We start from the raw sequence: 22,307 nt of genomic DNA, 5'->3' as shown, positions 1-22,307 counted from the left end.
GTAAGGGGTCTGAGACAGGATAAGGGAGAACAGATTTCACCAGAATTTGAGACACAGGACTCAGATCCTTTCCATCAGATGACCTCCTTTCTCCAATATGGAATGTCAACAGAAGAAAGAGAAAGAATCAGGATTAATCGGCCGGTTTAGCCTGAGCAACAGCAACAAAATGCTAACATTTATGAAGGTGTAAAATCTGTTCTAGGTTTCAAAAAAAATTCAGAGGGAAATGGTGCAGCAGAGAGCGAGAATGTGAATTTTCTTTGTGCCATTTTAGGTACCTGGGGGAAGAGTGGAGGTGAGTGGGCATAATATAATTAATGGAATGCCTACTGTGCTTTTGTGCCATTCCATTTTGGAACGATTTACGATTTTCCAAGGATGTGCTATCAGAAAGGAAGTATTTTGCCTCCTTTTCACAAAAAAAAGATACTTTAAGAATCACAAACAAAAGAGAAAGTAACAAGAACACGTGAACTATGTTCTGGCACAGGGACAACCAAAGGTTTGTGGGCACGCAGCAAATTCTGCTGTTGTCCCTAGAAACCACCAAAGGCAGGTCATTCCAAGTGCTTCCCTACTGAAGCATCCTACATGTTACTGCGGTCAGGAGAGGCTCACATCCTCAGATCCTCTTTATTGATAGAAATCTATTTTTTTCTCCGTTGACACACATTTTTACAGGAAGGCAGAGATGTCTTAGATCTTATGTGCACAAGTCGTCCCCATAACCAGAAAGACAGACCTGGTACAAAATAACCACAGCACAGGGGAGAACTCACAAACAAAGAAAAAGAAGCATAAAGTGAAATGTTTTGCTTTTCTTTTCGCCATTTTCATCCTGTTTTGATTTCCAACATGTGCAAGTCGTTCTGTTGCTATAAAACTTATTAAATGAAGTAAAAGAGCAAAAACCAAAAATGTAATAATGAAATGAAGTTTTAATCCCTTACAGTTTTTTGGCATCATCAGCTTGATAATATTTGATATACACTGAAGGGTTTTTGAGTTTTAGACAGAACTTTTCTTAAAACTGTTCATGCGTCCCAGATGTGACCTAGTTTCTTTCTGGGAAATGGATGCTGAGTGTTGCACAGGCAAGTCAAGCAGGCATGGCTATTTTAGGAGCCATTAATGTAGTATATTTACAGGAACCAAATATGTGACTCCAGCTGGCCCGTGAAAAACCTTCATTGAGCATGTACTATGTGCTGAGCACAGAACTGTAAACACAAAGGACCCGTCCTGATCTTGAGGAGCTCAGAAACCAGGTAACAAACATGTTATATGGTAAAAGAAAACACATGTAAAAATAAAGCCAAGGCATAACGTGTGCAAATGTCAGAAGCTGGAAGAAGGTAGAGAAGTATTCCGTAATATGTAGGCATTTTTTTTTGTCTTAGGAGAGTTAAGGGAATGCTTCACAGAGGAGGTAGAATCGGAACAAATGCTAAAGTTTTAATTCCAGCTGGGAAATTCTCTTCATTTAGATCATGACTTACTTATGGACAAATGAATTTATGGTCCACTTGTATTGACAAGAAAACAGATGGAAAAAGCCTAAGATAAGGCTGGGCATAAAATAAGAATCATTAAGTGCTTTCTCTCTTCTCCAGTATTGTTTCAATTGAGGTAAAATTCACATAACATAAAATTCATCCTTTTCATCATTTTAAACTGTCCAGTTCAGTGGTGTTTATAAATTCACAATGTTTTACAAGCATTACCGCTATCTAATCCTACAGTATCTTCGTTAACCTACAAAGAAAGGCTGTGCCCATTGAGCAGTCACTGGGCCTTCCCCTTCCCCTCCAGCACCTGGCAACCACTAATCTTTCTGTTCCCATGGATTTGTCTGTTCTGGACATTTCATATAAATACAGTCATAGAATATGTGGCCTTTGTGTCTGGCTTCTTTCACTTAGCAAAGCATTTTCAAGGTTCATCTAAATAGTAACATGAATCAGTACTTCATTCCTTTTTATGGCTGAATAACATTTATGATACACAAATACCACATTTTGTTTATCCGTTTGTCAGTTGGTGGACACTGAGTTGTTACTACCTTTTGGCTGTTGTGAATAGTGTTGCTATGAACATTCACATACAAGTTTTCATTTAAACACCTGTTTTAAATTTTTTTGGGTACGTATCTATAAATGGAATTGCTGGGTCTTATGCTAACTCAATATTTAACTTTTTGAGGAACTACCGAGCTGCATTTCCATTGTGGATGCACCATTTTACATTATTACCAGCAATGTATAGGTGTTTTAATTTCTTCACACCTCACAGACACTTGTTATTTTGTTTGTTTGTTTGGTTTGGTTTGGTTTGGTTTTGCTTGTAGCCAATCCAGTGGGGGTGAAATGGTTTCTCATTGTGGTTTTCATTTGTATTTCCCAAGTGACTGATGATTTTGAGCATCTTTATATGTGCTTATTGACCATTAAAATACCTTCTTTGGAAAAAAGTCTATTCAGATCCTTGGCCCATTTTTAAATTGGATTGTTTGATCTTCTTGTTGTTACATTGTAAGTTATTTATATATTCTGCAGACAAGTCTCTTAACAGATAGATGATATGCAAATATTTTCTCCCATTCTGTAGTTGTTTTTATTTAAATGACAGTGTGCTTTGATGAACAAAAGTGCTCTTTTAAATTTTTATAAAGACTAAGTTATCTATTTTTTTTTCTTTTGTTGCCTATGATTTTGATATCATGTTTAAGAAACCATTGCCTAATCCGAGGTCATGAAGATTTACACCTGTGTTTCCTTCCAAGAGTTGTAGAGTTTTAGCTCTTACATTTAGGTCTTTTGATTCATTTTGAATTAATTTTTGTGTATGATTGAGGTAGATATCCAAATTCCTTCTTTTGTGTGTGGCTATCCAGTTGTCCCAGTACCATTTGTTGAAAAGACTATTCTTTCCCCAATTGAATATTCTTGGTACCTTATAGATGTCTGGGTTTATTTCTGGATTCTGAATTATATTCTGTTGGTCTATATGTGTGTCCTCATGCCAGCACCACAGTGTTTTGATTACTGTAGCTTTGTAGTAAGTTTTGAAATAGAGAAGTATGAAGAATTTTGTTCTTTTTCAAGATTTTGGATATTTGGTATCCCTTGCAACTACATGCAAGGGATGTAATCAGCTTGTCCATTCTTCACAAAGGCAGTTAGAATTTTGATAGAGATTGCATTGAATCTGTAGATCAATTTGAGGAGTATTGTCTCTTAACAATATTAAGTCTTCCAATCTATGAACATGGAATGCCTTTCCATTTATTTAGGTCTTCTTTAATTTCTTTGAGCAATGTTTTGTTGTCTTCTGTGTACGAGTCTTACTCCTCCTTAATTAAATTTATTACTATTTTATTCATTTTGATTTTAAATGGAATTGTTCTGTTCTTTTCAGATTGTTCATTGCTGGTGTATAGAAATACTACTATAAGATTTTTATATGTTGGTCTTGTTTCCTGCAACTTTTCTGAATTCCTTTATTAGCTCTGTGAGATATATATATACATATATATATACATATATATGTATATATATGTGTATGTGTATGTATACACATATGTAGATTGTATATATATTCATATCATCTGTGAATACAGATAGTTTTGCCTGTTCCTTTTCAATTTGGAGGCCTTTTCTTTCTTTTTCTGGACTTGTTGCCCTGGCTAGAGCTTCCAGTATCACGTTGAATAGAAGTGACAAAAGCGGACATTCTCATCTTATTTCTGATCTTGGGGGGAAAGCTTTCATTCTTTCACACTGAGTGGGGTTTTCACACATGGCTTTTATCATGTTGAGGAAGTTGCCTTTTACTCCTAGTTTTCTGAATAATTTTATCATGAAAGATTGTTAAGTTTTTAACTTTGTCAAACGCCTTTTCTGCATGAATTGAAATGACTGTGAGGGTTTTTTTCTTTTTTTTCTATTAATAGGATGTAATATACTGATTGCTTTTCATATGTTAAACCACCCTTGCATTCCTGGGATAAAAATCACACTTTGTTATGGGGTATAATCCTTTTAATATGCTCTTGGATTTGTTTTGATGATATTTTGATGAGATTTTTGCATCTATATTCAAAAGGGATATTGGCCTATAGTTTTCTTTTCTTGTAATGTCTTTTTTGGTTTTGATATCAGAGTAATGCTGACCTCATAGAATGAGTTAGGAAGTGTTTCCTCCTCTTCTGTTTTTTGGAAGAGTTTGAGAAGGATTGGTGTTATTTCTTGAAACACTTGGTAGACTCTACCAGTGAAGCCATGCAGTCCTGAGTTGTTCTTTTTTGGAGGCTTTTGATTATTGATCAAAATAATTAGGTCTATTCAGATTTTCTATTTCTTCTTGATTCAGTTTTGGTAGTTTGTGTGTTTTGAGTAATTGTTCATTTCATCTAGATTATCTAATTTGTTGATACACAAATGTTTATGGCATTCTCTTATAACCATTTTTATTTCTATAAGGTCAACAGTAAATCTTCATTTCATTTTTTATTTTAGTGCCTTGAATCTTTTTTCTTGATTAGTAGATCTAAAGGTTTGGTAATTTTGTTGATCTTTTCAAAGAACCAGCTTTTATTTCATTTATCCTACCATTTTTCTATTTTCTGTTTCATTTATCTCTACTCAAATCTTCGTTATTTCTTTCCTTCCACTTGCTTTGGATTTAGTTTGCTAGTTTGGATTTTTCTTTGCTAGTTTCTTAGGAAGTTTAGATTATTGATATAAGGTTTTCCTCTTTTTTTAATGTAGACATTTTAGAACCATAAATTTCTCTCCAAGAACTGCTTTAACTGCATCCCATAAGTTTTGGTGTGTTGTATTTTCTTTTTCATTCATCTCACAGTATCTTCTAATTTCTTGTGATTTCTTTTTTGACCCATTGGTTGAGAGTGTGTTGTTTAATTTCCACATATTTGTGAATTTGGCAGTTTTCCTGTTTATCTTCCTCCCTGCCTCCTTCCCTCTCCTCTTTCCTCCCATTTCTTCTTTCCTTCCTTCCTTCCTCCCTTCCTCCCTTCCTCCCTTCCTTCCTTCCCTCCCTCCCTTCTTTCTTTTCTTTTCTTTTCTTTTCTTTCTTTCTTTCTTTCTTTCTTTCTTTCTTTCTTTCTTTCTTTCTTTCTTTCTTTCTTTGTTCTGTCTTTAAAAAGGTTTTTGTGTGTGTGTGTTGAAGAACACTAAACATGAGATCTACTCTGTTAACAAACTTTAAGTGTACAATACAGTATTATTATAGGTTAACTATAGGCACAGTGTTGTACAGCAGATCTGTAGGAGTTTTTCATGTGACATAACTGAAACTTTATACCTGTTGAACAGTGCCACCCCATTTTCCCTCCCTCCAGCCCCTGGCAACCACCATTCTATTCTCTGTTTCTATGAGATTGACAGTTTTAGATACCTCATATAGGTGAAATCAGGCAGCATTTATTCTTCCATGACTGGGTTACTTCACTTAGCATAGTGTCCTGCAGGTTTATCCATGTTGTCACATATGGCAGGATTTCCTTCTTTTCTAAGGCTAAACAATATTCCATTGTATGTATATACCACATTTTATTTATTCGTTCATCTGTTAATGGATATTTAGGTTGTTTCTATATGTTGGTTATTGTCAATAATGCTGCAATGAACATGGGAATGCATATATCTTGTAGAGATCCTGATTCCAATTCTTTTGGATATATACCTCAAAGTAGGATTGCTGGATCATATGGTAAGTCTAATTTTAATTGTTTGAAGAAACCCCATACTGTTTTCCATAGAGGCTTCACCCTTTTACATTTTACATCTACCAAGAGTGTACAAGGTTTCCAATTTCTCCACATCCTCACCAACACTTGTTACCTTTTAAATATATATATAATAACTATCTTAACAGGTGTGAGTGATATCTAATTGTGGTTTTGATTTGCATTTCCCTGGTGATTAGTGATGCTGAGCATCTTTTCATATACCTATTGGCCACTTATATGTCTTCAGAGAAATGTTAATTCAAGTTCTTTGCCCATTTTTTAATCTTTTTTTTGTTTTTGTTTTTGTTTTGGCTGTTGAGTTGTAGGAGTACCTTATATACTTTGGATATTAATCTTTTATAAGATATATGGTTTTAAAATATTTTTCCCACTCTTAGTTTGTCTGTTCATTCTGTTGATTGTTTCCTTCACTGTGCAGATTTTTAGTGTAATTACATATGTAATTTTGCTTTTGTTGCTTGTGCTTTTTGGTGTGTTATGCAAGAATCATTGCCAAACCCAATGTCATGAGCATTTCTTCTATGTTTTCTTCTGGACTTTTATAGTGATTTCTCATTTTATTTCATGGTGGTCAGAAAAAATGTTTTGTATGGTTTCAGTCTTTTTAAATGTATTGAAATTTACTTTGTGGCCTAACATATGATCTTTCCTGGAGAATGTTCCATATGCGCTTGAGAAAAAAGTGTATTCTGCTGCCGTTGAGTGGTGTGTTCTATATATGTCTCTTAGATCCAGTTGGCTTATAATGTTATTCAAGTCTTCTGTTTTCTTGCTGATTTCTGTGTAGTTGTTCTATCCATTATTGAAAGTGGGGTGTATATATATATATATATATATATATGTATATATATATATATATAAATAAAATATGTCCTACTGTTACTGTTCATCCCTTTGTTAGTTTTTGCTTCATATATTTTGGTGCTCTGTTTATGTGTCTATACTTAATATATCTTCTTGATGTATTATGCTTTCATCACTATGTAATAGCCTTTTATAACAATTTTCCTTAAACTCTATTTTGTCTGATATTAATATAGACAATCCAGCATGTTTTTTTGTTTGTTTTTTTAAATTTTATTTATTTATTTATTTCTGGCTATATTGGGTCTTCGTTTCTGTGCGTGGGCTTTCTCTAGTTGTGGCGAGCGGGGGCCACTCTTCATCACGGTGCGCGAGCCTCTCACTGTCGCAGCCTGTCTTGTTGTGGAGCACAGACTCCAGATGCGCAGGCTCAGTAGTTGTGGCTCACGGGCCTAGTTGCTCCACAGCATGTGGGATCTTCCCACACCAGGGCTCGAACCCGCGTCCCCTGCATTGGCAGGCAGATTCTCAACCACTGCGCCACCAGGGAAGCCCCCAGCATGTTTTGATTAGTGTCTGCATGGAATATTTTTTCACATCTCCTAATTTTCAACCTAGCTTACCTTTGAATCTAAAGTGAGTCTCTTATAGATGTAGTATGGTTGAATCATGTTTTTTAATCCATTCTGCCATTTTTTTGCCTTTTGATTGAGGTGTTAATTTCATTTACCTCTAATGTAATTACAGATAAGGAAGGACTTCTATTTTGTATAGGCTGTCTATATGTCTTATATCTTTTCTTGTTCCTCAGTTCCTCCATTACTGCCTTCTTTCATGTTCAATATGTATTTTTTAGTATTCCATTTGGATTCCTTTCTCATTTTTTTCCACACAGTTTTAAGTTATTTTCTTAGTGGTTGCCCTAGAGATTAAAATTAGCATTTTGATTCATAACAATTTAGTTTGAATTAGTATCAGCTTAGCTTCAATTATGTATAAAATGTTTGTTCCTGTACAATTCCATCCCTCCCTTTATGTTATTGTCACAAATTACTTTTTATACTTTGTGTACCCATCAAAATAGACTTATTATTTTATGCCATTTTCTTTAAATCATATAGGGAAAACAAGGAGTTACAAAGTAAAAATACATTAATACTGACTTTTTATTTACCTATGTAGTTACCATTATTGCTCCTCTTGTGTTTTTTCCTTCCCCTTCTCCCTCTCTTCATTTGTTCCATTGTTCCTTTGCCCCTTCTTTCCTTGTTTCTTATTTTCATTTCTAAAACATTGGTAGAAAAAAGAGAAAGTTGTATTTTATTATTATTTTAAATTGGGAAGCTTATAATGTCCTTGGTAATTAATCGTTTCTCTTGTCTTTGACACTCACATGGTGTGTTACAAAATTGATTTGCCTTTTTTTATATGCAAGTTCAGCATCCCCAATTAGATGGCAAGCAGAGTAAGGGTAGACACTCTGCTGTATACTTCTGCACATTTCCAGTGTCAAAGGAAATGTTCTGTCTATAGAAGATACCTAATAGGTGGTTGTTGATGTCCTAGATATCCTGCCTCCTTCCTTCAGGTACGCAAGCTATTATTATCCTCGTTTACAGTGAGAAAACTGAGAACCAAGAGAGTTCAGGAACTTGACCACGGGCTTTGTACATGACATTGTTTTTCAGGCAACTTGCCTCAGTTATCTCTGACAAGCCTACAACAAGCTTTCCCACCACTAGCACCAACTTCTGGCAACAGGCAGTACTTGTAATGAATAATCCAACTGAGACAGCATTCAGTTTGAGATGCCTATCTGTTCTTTTTGAATCAACACTGAAAGCAAATGAAATAGAATTATTTCCCACAGACTTCCTGAGCAGTAGAGAGAAATGTTTGAACTTTATTCTCAACTGAAGGACAATATTTGTAAGGGTAGCTCTGCATGCAAGTCACAATGAACAACTTCAAGTGGAGCAGGGAAAGCAGCATGACCATAGTTTGCTATTCTTGAGACTTGAAGTGGTTGGTACTTGTCCTTCTGGCTCACAAACCTCCTTGCTTGGCTTGGGGAACACAGTGGGATAGTAGAAAGCACAGATGAGGCTTTTGGGGCCAAACAAAAAGGGTTTTAGTTCTGGGCTATCTGCCATACATATTGCAACTTTGAAGAAGTTACTTCCTCATTTGCAAAAATAAGGATTGTTGTAACGATTAATTTAAATTGTGTACGTGATGGTGCCCGGAATAGAAGAAATTGATGTTAGCTTTCTTTCCATCCATGGACCCATCTCACTTCTCCACTTCCCCCACCCCCACTTTCACATTGTCCAGAGTCCTCATTCTCTCTGCTTCCAACCCCTTATAAAATATATGAGCTGTTAAGTACTTTCACCCTGAAGTGTAAATGGCTACTAGGTTCAGTATTTTAGTTTTTACAGGGATGTTATTATTTTAACACAGAACTAAAATCTAATGTCCAAGGAATGAAATTATAATTAGGAAATGTAACCTGCTTTGGTCATAGAAATTCAGCCTTACTAAACACCATTCCCCATAAAATGGAGCCAGGGCTTCTTTGAGAAATGACTGATGTCAAGATAGGGACAGGAAAGTACAATATAAGGGGAACCTGGAATGTCTTGTGTATGGAAGAGCTTAAAAAACAGTAGAAGTATGCAGAAATGACTCAGAAGCCAACTTGAAGGGGTTCCCATTAGCTGAACTTGGGACAGTTTGATGATTAAAAAGAAATAGTGGCAAGAATTTATTGTATCATATTGAATAAAAACACGTTTATGCGTCCATATTTATACTTTAAAAAGTAAAAGGTGGATATGGAGATAAGAGGAAAAGTCTTTTTTCTTTTAACAGAATAATGTCAGCTAATAGATGTAAAAAGAATAATGGAAGTAGAAAAGCACCATTTTGTGACCATCATGGTAATAGTTAATTCAGGCAATAATTAACAATGGAAGCTAAAAGCAAAAACATTGGGTGACAAACTTTTGGGGAACCATATATTCACACCGTCTCAAATTACTAAGTAATTACAATGGAAAAAATCTTTACAATGGAGAAATCTGGTGGACACTATCTGACTAAATTATAAAATCTAACATCTCCCATAATCAGACAATCCAATGTCATATTCCTGCCAAGGCAACACACTGAGCTCCTATATAATCTCTGCTAAAAATGGTAAAATCAAATCTGGTCATGAAGAGACAACCTGACAAATGTTACTGGACTGGACTATTCAAAACTGTTTCTGTCATGAAATGACACACACACACACACACACACACACACACACACACACACACACACAGGCTGGGGAACTGACCTAGATTAGAGGAGACTAAAGCAACTTGGCAATAAACACAATGCATGGTCCTTGATTTCTTGATTTTTGGATTCCAGAGCAGGGAAAATAATTAGAGGCAATTAGGTAAATTTAAAGAAGGATTGCATATTTAATAATAATATTGTATCAATGTTAAATTTCCCAAGTGTGATAATTATATGTGGTTATGTAAGAGAATGTCCTTATTCTTAGAAGATTTAAGGGTAATTTATTTTGTTCTATTGAAATATATATATGGAGAGAGAGAGAGAATGTGGCAACTATAGCCTAAAAACCAATTTGAACATAAAAAAAATACACCCCCAAGAGTAGGCCAGTTATTCAGTCCAAATGGTCAACTTAATTATTCCTCAGAAAAATCATGTGAAGTTTATAAGAAAAATTGTATTCGAAATAACAGGTCCAGCTCATCTTCAGATAAAAAATGTCAAGACCTTAATCCATTCAAGGTCTCTCAGTCATGTATTTTAGTCACTAGGCTTCAGTCAGCAGATTCTCTAACGGCGACAATTAATTTCACTCATCTAGATATGATGGCTTCGCTTGCTTCACAGTGTTAAACAAAAAGAATCTTGACTGCCTGAAGAAATATTTCTGTAGCAAGGGAAAGTACAGAAACAATGACTGAAGAGCTGTACATGCTATATTTTATTTTGCAATGATTGTCCTTTAAAAAATCAGTTCTAACCGCAAAACACACACACACACACACACAAGAACACAATTTTTGGAGGTGATGGCTGAGTTTAGAACTTTGATTATGGTGATGGCATCATGAGTATACACAGATGTCCAAACTCATCAATATGCATATATTAAATGTGTGTAAATGTTTGTATATCAATTATACTTCAATAAAGCTTAAAAAAATGGTTCTGATCTCCCCTAGGAGAATTCTCCTCTTTACATTTGAAAAGAGATTTTCTGAAGTATGTAATTTATTCATTATATGATCAGTTTCTTCATCTATAAAATAAAGATTAAAAGTGTTACCTACCTTGTCAGTTTGTTGAGGATAATGAATCAGCAAAGATGAAGAACTTAGAATAGAGCTTAGCACCTAATAAGTACTCCATACATTTTAGCTGTTATTATTGTTGCTGTTGTTGTTGTAGGTTTTTATAGCCTCAGGACTGGATATCTTCATGGTTACCAATCATGTTCATACAAAACACCGTTCCAGCGTGAAGTCCCATATGTTAATGAAATGTTCAGCTTCTCTCTTTTCTCTGTAAGGCTAAGCCCTGATCAGTTTTTTAATTTATGTTTGTTTTGTTTTGTTTGGGGGATATCTGGAAAATATTTCCGAATCACATAACATAGTATTTATTTATTTGGTTAAATCATTTCAAAAATTTTATTAACCATAACTGGACTTCTAGGTATTTCCTACAACTGCTTCTATTAACAAACCCATCACACATCTTTCTTGGCATTTCTGTCTTTGTTTTTACAGCCCAACTTTTTATGGCTAGATAGCTCCCCCCTGCTTCTGTCCTTAAATGATCTGATACATTTCTTCCTTTTAGCATTTTGGTATTTTAAGATGTATTAAATTCTATATAAGTTATATTATCTAACACATGGAGAGTGAGGAAGATACATTTCCTCAGGCAAAAATCACTTCCTGTATTTTCAACTGATATATGTGTGGAGGTTTCAGAATACCATGTTTAGCCACGATGGTTTCAAGTATAGTTTTCTCAAGCTATAATAAAATATAAGCAGTATCTCTAACACAGTGATCCCTGTCATTCTTAGAAATCATGCTCTTATTATTATTTCTGTGAACCTTGTCTCATGAATGTGATTTTATTCACTTTCCATTTATATAATGTAAATTAAAGAACTTCTTATTTTAAAATATTTATTTTCAATACCCTTGAAAACAATAGGAGGTACCTTGGGTAGTTATACTGTAAAGTTAGATTTTGCTTGCTTTTTAGAGACAAACATCTTTGGATTAAGTGATTAGCCACTGTGTGTCAGTGTTTAGATTTTATTTTAAAAATCTGCTTACATGGATTAGAAGGATTTTTGTATAGAAGAAACAGGTCACCAACAGAATGAGGCATATGGATATCTCTTCTAACAGAGTGTAAAATGATGACATGTCTTGTAATTCACTTAAATAAGCTGAGCTAGAAAGTACAGGATTTATATGTTTAAGTGATACTTTAGGTTGGTTACATCATCAGTACATTTTACTAAGTGTTTATTTTTGTTACCTGTTGTTTTTATGTTTTTGAAAACATAGCTTTTAAGAACATATACCTTGCTATTACATTTTTTTCTCATCTGAGTGCCTTAGGACAAGATAAAATAATCTGGTCCAATTTTATTTGACTTAGAGCTTTGGGGTGAGTTTAAATATGCTTAATAAAATGAAATAGTTATATTCATCTTCACTCAATAAATGGCAAACTAATCATTCCTTCCCATCAGTGTAAAATGCAATTGATAATATCACCCTATGTTGTGATTTATCTTTCATAACTTTTGCAGGCACTCCAGTTTTAAATTCTCTAAGGCAGCGTTTGTTTGGTGATTTGACACCAAGCCCCTACGTGAAATTATAACCATGGCTACGATCCCTTTCCATTTTGGTGCCTTCTCAATGCAAGAACCAGGAATACCAACATGCTTCCTCTGTGACCATTTTAACTGTGTGGTTATGATACTATTGCCCCAGTTAAGGTTACCTGTCCATGCTTTTTTGAACCATGCTTTACCGTTCTGAGTGATGGTACCCCCACCTCTACCTAAATGACTGTGGACATTACTGCTGTTCAGATGATACTGTGATGTGATACCCAGATCCCAACATCTGGGAGTGCTGTTGGCAGACAGCCATCAGCCTTTGTGAATTGCCTAGGCTGTCATGCCACCTTTCCACAATAGTCCACATCCAAGGACTCGTCAACTTGGTGGCATAAGGATCAAGCCCCCTTCATCCAAACTTCATTCAGACATCTCAGAAGGGTCATTCCAGCTTCAGAGCTCCCCAGGGATTGGTTGGGACTTTCAGTAGGACTGCATCACAGCCTTCCTTCTTTCTCCCCCTGAGCACTTCTGCTTCCTTTCCTTCCCTTCCATGGCTGTTATTCCCAAGAGCACTTCTTAATAAACCTTTTGCATGCTAATCTCCATCTCGAAGTCACTTCTTGCAATTTTTTCTTATAGTATAAATTTGAAATCCCTTGCATTGTAGATGTACATTCATCAGTGACAGAGATGACTTCACCCTTAATTTGAACTTGTACTTCTTCATTGAAACCCTAGAATAATCTCTTTTTGGGCAACCCAACAGGTTAGTAATAACATCACTTGTAAATACTGAACTAAAATGCATTAAAAAGCAGTATCATTAAGTGATATAAAATCACTTAAGTCTATAAAAGCCCCAGAAGCAAAATTCTCAGTGTCATGCACAGTCTCCAAATGAACATTAATTTCATAACAGGAGTGAAATTATTCCCTTTTATACACAGTGGAAAGTAGTCCACATCCTTTATCCCCTTTCTCCAGTTTCTTTCTCAATAGTCACCATGGCTGAAAATACCTGTGGGGATGAAGTTTGTCCTAATCCGATCACCTAAAAGTTCAGATCTACTGAGTGCCCAAGTCAATTCTGTCCAAGATTGTCTCTTTGTCAAAGCCTAAAACTCACCCATGGTTAGCGTTTGGGATTGGTCTTGCTTCCCTAAACCCAGTACAGTATTTAACAGAGCTAGGCACTTGCACTGACTGTGATCACAGGTCTGAGAACTAGAAGCTGTTTTAAAATGTCAATTTTTGTCATCATCTCTCTTCCCTACCTAGGGTTTGTAAATCCCCTTGCCCAGGGCCTGGGCATTCTTATTTCAAAATATCTCCCAGATTCTGAAAACTGTTACAATCTAGAAATGTCTCCTGTTGCATTTAACTGACTGTGGATCTCGATGCTGATCGGATGTTGGATCTTCTGTGTGGGGGAATGCTTCAGGAATGAATGCTTTGCTGGCAAGGTCCACTGGATTGTCTGCTGCTGCTATGGTGACTCTGCTAGAATGGCTGCTCTTTTTGAATGTCTAGTTCCATGCCTGTCCAGGCCAGGGTTTTCTTCTAGCTGGTGAACACCCTCAGCCATTCAGGGTATCTACATATCAGCAGAGAAAACCTTAGACTTCTCCATTTTTTCACTCCATGGTTTGAGTGTGCAAGACATAGATTTCCTCTTTACAGGAGAGCCTACTACAATTCTTTTTAAGGTACTTAATCAGGGATTTTCTCCTTTTATCATGAATCCATCCACTTAGAGTCCAATTCAGAGCTTAAAATCTCATCCTGACATCGTCTTTCTCTTAAATTTTTTTGGTTTATTTTAAAAAGGTAATATTAGTTCATTTTGGTAAAATAGGAAAATGAAAAAAAATAATCACAGTGAATAACCTCTACAAACATTTTAATATATCTTCTTTCAGTTTTTTTAATGAGTGCAAACACACGCACACACCTTAAGACATATAGTTAAAATAGATTGAGCAACTATTATGAGCTAGGAATTGTTAGGCATTTTATATGCATTTGGTCTTCACAGCAACCATAAGAGAAAATGTGGAGAGAATTGCTGTTTTTGTTTTTGTCTGCAGGCATCCAGCTCCCCTACTCCATCCACATGGGGCAACCACCCCATGATTTCAACTTGGGTCTACAGTCCTGGTGGGGCAGCCAGTCGAGGTCCTTTGTCCTCTTCTGGCAAAGGGTTGGATACATATCCCTGATAGACCCATCAGATGCCCTTCCTGCAACTTGAATCTTGAACAGAATGACTCAGAAAGACTTGCAACCATTTTATCATATTCATCTGGGTGGTGCTCTCCTGAAAAAACTTCTTATAATTTTTGCTACCTCGATCTGATGAGCTGCTCTGGGACCTGCCCTTTCCCATGCAGAGTTCTTCAAATTTTTCTCCGAATCTGTGAGATTTTCTACACTTGCAATAACATTGTTTTCTTTATAGTTACCAGGTTTGATTTCACCCACTTACCACCAAAAAAATCCCTAAGCAATATACACATGTACAGAAATATACAAGTATTATTCGAGTTTACAGATGATAAGATCACTACAGAAATTTTCTAAATTATTGTAAAGTACAAAGAAGGTAAAACTTACCAATTATTCCAAAACCTAGATATTATCATTATTACTATTCACATTTTTGTTTATTTCCTTTAGTCTCTCCTCTCTCTGTGTATATATATATATACATATATACACACACATGCGTCCACAGATATGTGTCTATATATATACAGAGAGAGAAATCCATACTGTATGTACAGATTTGTATCATCACTTTTTAATTTTAATATTATTTTGTAAGCATTTTCCTGAGTAATTAAACTTCTTTCAAACTATTTTAAGATCTACAATATATTTTATTGTATGGATGTATCATAATGTAGTTAATCATTCCTCTTTCAGACATTTAATGGCTGTTTCTTTTTTTGCTTTGATAAATAGCACTGCAATCAACAACTTGGTTGGCATCTGATTATTTTCTTAGAATAGATTCTGGAAGTAAAATTGACTTAAAGGCTTTGAACATTTTAAAGATTCTTGATATCTATTCTCAAAAACTTCTCAGAAAGATTGTGCCAATTTATAATTCCATGGCTAGTGCTTCAAAATTAGTTTTATTCAGTTCTCCAAATATGGATGCTGACTTTTAGGAATGAATGCCAGAAGTTGGAAAATAACAGCCTATATTGTATCAGGCATTTCTTTAATATCTTTTTTTCCTGGTATAATGTAATGCAAGCTAATTTTATAATTAAAAACTTAGAAAAATATTCTAAAATGCTTGTTCCAGTTGTATATGCAAGTGTACTTTACTCTTTTCAACATTGTTTTGTGTTGTTTTATTTCAATGATTCATGTTTTGCACTTTTCTAACTTTTCATATTTGTTTGAAATATTTGTATTTCTTCTTCTCTGAATTCACAATCATGTCCTTCACATATTTTCCCATTAGATCTAGTACCATGAGGACAACTGGGCATCCTTCCCTGAGGACCTATTCTCTGCTTGTATAAAGCCCAGAAGGATAACTCCGTTGCCCCTCACTTACTCTTCTTAAATACTTCAAGTAGTTTAATCACTTGTGGCTCTTAGTAGTAAGTGTTCTCATACACTTCTAAGCATATATGGTTGCAGTAACTCATATTTGCAAAGGAGTTTTTAATTCATAAAAATCTTCCACATCCGTTATTTTTGCCTCTGTGAGGTATGCAGGGCAGGTTAGTGTCATTAGCATTATTTCAGGAATGTGGTGGTTGGGTTCCAGAGGAGAAAGCTGTCATCATTGCCAGTGAGAAGTAAAGTCAAGACTCAGACAAGGTCTTCAATTCTTAGATCTTTTACTTTTCATTAAGTCATATTACTAATGTTGCTAGTGTCCCGAAGTATAAAATACTTCACACAAGGTAAGAAAGTTCTGGAATAATGTTAAGGGACTCAATAACAAATGCATGTACTGTATTTTAGAATGAGACTGATTTATATTGGCGGGCTTTTAATTGCAGTCATCCATCGGTTTTAAACTTTCAGTGTCTAAGTATAAAGATGCAGTAATAGAAAGGATCCAGCTGCATTTTTACACAGAGCATGAATTGATGAGTTTATGAATGAGTTGAAGTGATGTAAATCAACAGCAAGACTAACAATATGCCAGCCCATTTCAATAGCCTAAGCTATACATCAGTACCTTGGAGAGTTTCCAATTTTACACCTCCCCCTCCCCCATGAACATTCTCAGAAAAGACAAGTTTTCAACCGTTAAAGAAAAATAAGAAGCATTGTACATTGATATCTTCCATGTTTTTTGAAAACTAAAAGATCATTTCATTTTTCATTTTCCTACCTTTTGCCTCATTTAAAATAAAATTGCCCATGGTTTGTAATCTCGTGAGAGCTTATTTGATTTAAGCAGCTTTATAGTATTTTTCTCCCATAGGAAACACATTTCTTTGCCTTATCTGCAAATTAAAATATCGTTTTCTAATGAGAGCCTAGAAGAAAATCAACTCTCCCTATCTGGAGTGGTTTTTATTCACGGGTAGGATCTATTTCTGCAGACGTTGTGGAAGCAGTGTGGGTCTCCATAGCTGTAGCCAGGAGCTTGTCCTACCGGCGAGGAAGGAGGCCGGAAGATCCCCGAGCCGGCCCTGCGTACCCTTAGGCCCCCGTGGCCGCTTCTGCCCTTGGGGCTGCGCCTCAGCAACCCCCAACCGCGCACGCGCACGCGCACTCGCTGCCCCCCACCCTAGCTGCACCTGCCAGGTCATAAACCCCTTCCCACCGTCTCGCTCGCTCTCTAGGAGGCACAGTCTTGTCTCACGTTGATTGGTCGAAGCCCAAGAGGGCGTGTCCAATCAGCAATCCCTCCTGCTCAACCTATTCCCGCTCTTCCCGCCCCCTCCCCGCCCCACCCGTCCCCCTCCGGCACCTATCTTCTTTGTGACTGGTGCGCGCCCAGGTCACTCAGTGCGGAGGGGAGAGGTGTGCCGGAGTGGAAAGGAGTGCCGGAGTGGAAAGGAGGGGTGGGAGGACGGCGGGGAGGGGAAGGGAGGGGAGGGGGCGGGGCTCAGGTGCTGAGCTGCGCGGCCCGGGCCAGACGGGGGAGGGGGCGAACTGCGGGGCGGGGCAGGGGCAGCGGCGAGGAGGGGGTTACGCCGGCGACGTCGGCAGCGCGAGGCTTCGCGCGTGAGCGGCGCGGTCGCTGGGCCTGGCTACCGAGCTTTCCTGACGGGCGAGCAGGTCCTCGACACCGGCGCCTGGCGGAGCGCGGGGAGGAGGGAGGTTTTGGTGTCAGCGGTGTAGTTGACGGCAGTCCCGGCCATGGAAGAGACGCAGCCGCTTCCGCAGTCCGAGCTGCCACTGTGCGACAGCCTCATCATCTGGGTGAGTACCAGGGGGCGAGGGGGGCCGGGAGACCGCGGAGAGGTCCTGGGGGGTGCCTGGTCACTGGCACCTCTCAGGTGAGCCTGCGGAGCAGCGGGGACCACCTGCGCCGTAGCGGGGGCCACCTGCGCCCCGGACTCCGCGCATTGCCCTCCGCGCCTCGCGTCGCCCTTGACCGCGAGAGTGCCACCTGCGGGTCGCGGGGCAGGTGTGCGTCCGTGAGTGAGTGTGCGTGTGTTTATGTCTTCGAGGGCGGGGGGAGGGTAAAGGGAGCTCTGGGGGGCGGGACGGAGGAGGCTCGTCTTACCGCCCTGACCGTGCTCCGAACAGCTGTGGCGGGAGCCAAGCGCCCATCCCTTTACTCCCTGCTCTCCCATTTTCTGCCCCTGCCCTGCGCCCAAGCCCTAGACTTTCTGGGCCACTGACACCCTTGCCTTCCGTCTGCTGAACAGTCTTCCCACAGTGACATTTGTGTCACTTGGGAGTGAAGACCCCCGCTGAAACCTCCCTCCCACTGCAAGCACCTTCCTCTACTTGGACACGGGTGACCAAGAGGTGGTTTTAGTTAGTGGATCATTGCTTCTCCCTGACCCCAGGACATCCATTTTTGTAGAAGCCTCTTAGAAGAGATGTTTCCACGTATTTCCTGCATGGATCAGAAGATATGTTAGGGGTGGGGGCATGTATTCCCTTTTTCTCACTTGTTCCCCTCCCCTTCCAATGGACAAGCATTTTCCTTAAAGGAAAGAACGTGGCATTTTCGTTTGCACTTTATCCGCGTTTAGTATTTCTGTTAATTTGTTGGGTTTGGACGGGCAGGATCTGTCCCCACTATTCCCACCAGCAAAACAATGTCTCTGTCACCTTTTGGAGGTGCTCAGCGATCAGAGAGAGCTGACATTCAGGTGTGGCTTCTAACCCACATTGGGCAAGGTTGATGCTCGATGGTCCACAAGGTGCTGTCAATGATGCTTATCCCTAAACCAGTTGTTTAGTTTTGTGTAGGGGACTGTGTGCAGAATGGAATGTAAACAGACTGGATTAGGAGGCGGTAATTGGTTGATGAGATTCCCTGTCTATCTCACAATGCATGTAATTCAAAAGAATGAGAAATTAGGGAAGGTTTCTGACAATGTGTGAAGTTTATTGGAAATAACCATAATGTAAAGCAACCGTTACACTTTGGAGGTAAATAGCTTTTGCTTTAAGTAGAATGCAAGCATCTGGAGTTTCTGAGTTAAAAGCAATTAGCAAAGTGTTCATCTGTATTTTCACTTAAAAGAAGTATTGGGAGTGCTTCCCTGGTGGCGCAGTGGATGAGAGTCCGCCTGCCGATGCAGGGGACAGGGGTTCGTGTCCCGGTCCGGGAACATCCCACATGCCGCGGAAAGGCTGGGCCCGTGAGCCATGGCCGCTGAGCCTGCGCGTCCGGAGCCTGTTGCTCCGCAACGGGAGAGGCCGCAACAGTGAGAGGCCCGCGTACCGCAAAAAAAAAAAAAAAAAAAAAAAAAAAAAAAAAAAAAAAGAAGTATTGGGATTTAGATGCCATGTTTAAGGCTGTCATGAAACAAGGCAACATTACTTCTAATGATGTGTTTTATTAAAGTGACTAATTAAAGGGTGTATCCTAATCTGTTGCATTGTTGCTCTAAACATGACTTACCTAGTAAACTTAGTCTTTATGATGTCATTGACTTACATGAGAGTTGGTGGTGAAGTATAGGATTTTCTTGAATTGTATTTCAAAATTTAAAATATTTTGTGACTGTATCCATTGTTTTAATCAGTATTAATAAATAGTGAAGTTCCTACTTTGTGTAAGACACTGAGGAAGAAAGATATCAAGCATAATCAAAGAATTTTCAATTTTAATTGATGTGGTAGGCAGAGCTGTGTATTTTTTATAATGGAAGGCAAAATTCCTTAAAAACTGTAAAAATATTATTTATTTATATTTACTTTTATTTTTCTGGCTGCGCCATGTGGCATGTTGAATCTTAGTTCCCCCGCACAAGGGATCGAACCCGTGCCCCCTGCATTGGGAGCACAGTCTTAAGCACTGGACCGCCAGGGAAGTCCCATGTAAAAATATTATTTATAGTATAAGGAAAGATAAGGAATCATAGGTGACAGAGTATAACTGGTTGTTCGCTTCTCCAGTTCTCTCTCAGGCTGCTGAAACACTATGGAGAAAATGGAATTAACGTGCAGACTGTTGCCTCTCAAATGCTGCTACAGCCAAATTCTCTTGTTCCTGTATACTGCCCAGCTTTATGATTAAGAATAACCACACAGTTCCTCTCTTACTTCTCCTTGCAAACCTTTATCAGTACCCTGTTTGAGCCCCAAACCTTCTCCCCATCAGGAAAACGACCTCCTCCTTATCTTTGGCTCTGGCTCTAGGTCCACCTCTTTCACCTCTTGTAAAACTTTGCTCTGTCATTTATCCCCTTTTGGTATTTATTTTTTTCCTTTCCATTAGCTCTTTCCTCTCTACATGTAAACTTGCTCGAATCTTCCCTCTCTTAAAAAGAAAAAGCGCCATCACTCCCTATTAACGCTACACTGTATTCCCCCTCTTCCTTCACAGTCATATTTCTTGCATTTTTAAGTACTCATCCTTTATACTTTTTGAGCTTTAATTTACTCCTCAGCCCATTGCACTTGAGCTCTTTTCTCTAAGGCCTTCACGTACTGGGATTGGCAGACTGGGAACTATTATATTATCCTTATCTTAATTGATGGCTCCTTTGTGAAATTATCTTCTGCCTTAGTTTCTTAGGTTCCTGCCTCTAGGCTTTTCTTTACCTCTCTGGGTGATTCCCAGTGAACTTTGCTGTTCGTCAGCTACTGCATAGTTGGTCTTACCTCACCTCCCCAACTTTCTGCAAACTGGTCTCATGCCACACTCCTCCGTGCCCACCGTGCTGTGTTGACTTTCTGTTTCTTGAAGTCAAGCTCTTTTTTTTTTTTTTTTTTAATGCATCAGGGCTTTTTAACTTCTCTTCCCTCTTCCTAAAATATCCTCCTTCTGGTTCTTCCAGTGGCTGGCTGGCTTCTCACCATTCAGTTCTTGGGTCTCTTGTCATCTTTCAGAGACAGTCTGTGACAGTGAGTGACCTACCTGTCTCCTACTCCTATCCCATTGTAACCTGTTAACCCCTTTTTGTTGTGTCTGTAACACTTAACATTTTCTGAAGTCATCTCGTTTGCACTTTGGGGTCAGAGCTCTTGTCTGACCTGTTTTCTGCTTTATTCCCAGAAACAAAAACTGACTAGGATCTTCAGTACAACATTGAATCAAAGTGATGATAGTAAATATCCTTGTCTTGGTCCTGACATCAGAGACTAGTATTTCACCATACGTTATTCACCACTAAGTATATAGGTTTTTGTAGATACCTAGGATAAATTTTTAACTATTTCATAGAGGATTGATGAATTTCAACAAGTAGAAATCAAGAGAAATGAGTTTTCCAGACACAGGGAAGAACTTCTAGCAGTAACGTAATAGTCTTCTTTGAGGATAGATTGAAAGAAGGTAATGGAAGACACCTTTGTCATGATATCCCTGGACTCTTAATGAATGTGCTCCCTGCCAAGCTAAGTAATGTTGCGTGTTGAGGGGAAGTTGTAGGAGATATAAGATTAAAAAACCGTTATGATGGGACTTCCCTGGTGGCGCAGTGGTTGAGAGTCCGCATGCTGATGCAGGGGACGCGGGTTCGTGCCCCGGTCCGGGAAGATCCCACATGCCGGGGAGCGGCTGGGCCCGTGAGCCATGGCCGCTGAGCCTGCGCGTCCGGAGCCTGTGCTCCGCAACGGGAGAGGCCACAACAGTGAGATGCCCGCGTACCGCAAAAAAACCACAAAAAACGTTATAATGGAAGTAAGAAGACAGCTGGTAGTAAACTGTGTTCTTTCAGTACTGGACATTGTTCTAGGACAATAGAACCATCCTTAACAGAGAGGTCATCAAGAAAAGTTGGTTAGGTGAAGAGATGCCTGTTTTGGCAGTTCTTTAAAAGTTATATTTTATGATTTGGAGCTCACCTTAAAATAGTTAGTTCTTAGAAATGTTATACTGCTACTTAGCAAAACATTCAGGGCTGAAGGATAAATTTGGGCATCATTTACATGGTAGAGAGAGTTTGAAGTACGTGTGTGAAGATAAATTTAATTCTGCCTTTTGGCTCTGTGATTTGAAAATTTTAAATCTTTGGACTTTAATTTCTTCAATAAAGTTAGAGTGCTGGACCAGGCTTTCCTTAATGGTTTACTTGGTTCTTTCATTCTTTGCCTTCAACATGCCGGTGAAGGAAAAACTAATACCGAATGTATGCCCAAGTTACAAAAAAAAAAAAAGCCTGAATCATTTTTATGAAGATCTTAAAACTCAGAGCAGTGATTCTC

The 22,307-nt window shown here is 38.3% G+C and overlaps 1 protein-coding gene across 1 annotated transcript in view; it reads left to right on the top strand.

Annotated features, from left to right (window-relative positions):
• Positions 1-17,769: 17,769 nt before the first annotated feature.
• HOOK1 (hook microtubule tethering protein 1) overlaps positions 17,770-22,307 on the top strand; it is a 64,115-nt gene continuing 59,577 nt past the window's right edge. Inside the window, exon 1 of the mRNA XM_082677134.1 lies at positions 17,770-17,894. Coding sequence (XP_082533260.1) covers positions 17,832-17,894 — 63 coding nt within the window. The 5' untranslated portion in view covers positions 17,770-17,831. The remainder of the gene's footprint in view (positions 17,895-22,307) is intronic.

This window comes from Grampus griseus, assembly GCF_964374135.1.
Source record: "Grampus griseus genome assembly, chromosome: 1".
Lineage (NCBI taxonomy): Eukaryota > Metazoa > Chordata > Mammalia > Artiodactyla > Delphinidae > Grampus > Grampus griseus.
Note: the sequence above shows the minus strand (reverse complement) of the source record. Positions and strands in the feature narration are given on the sequence as shown.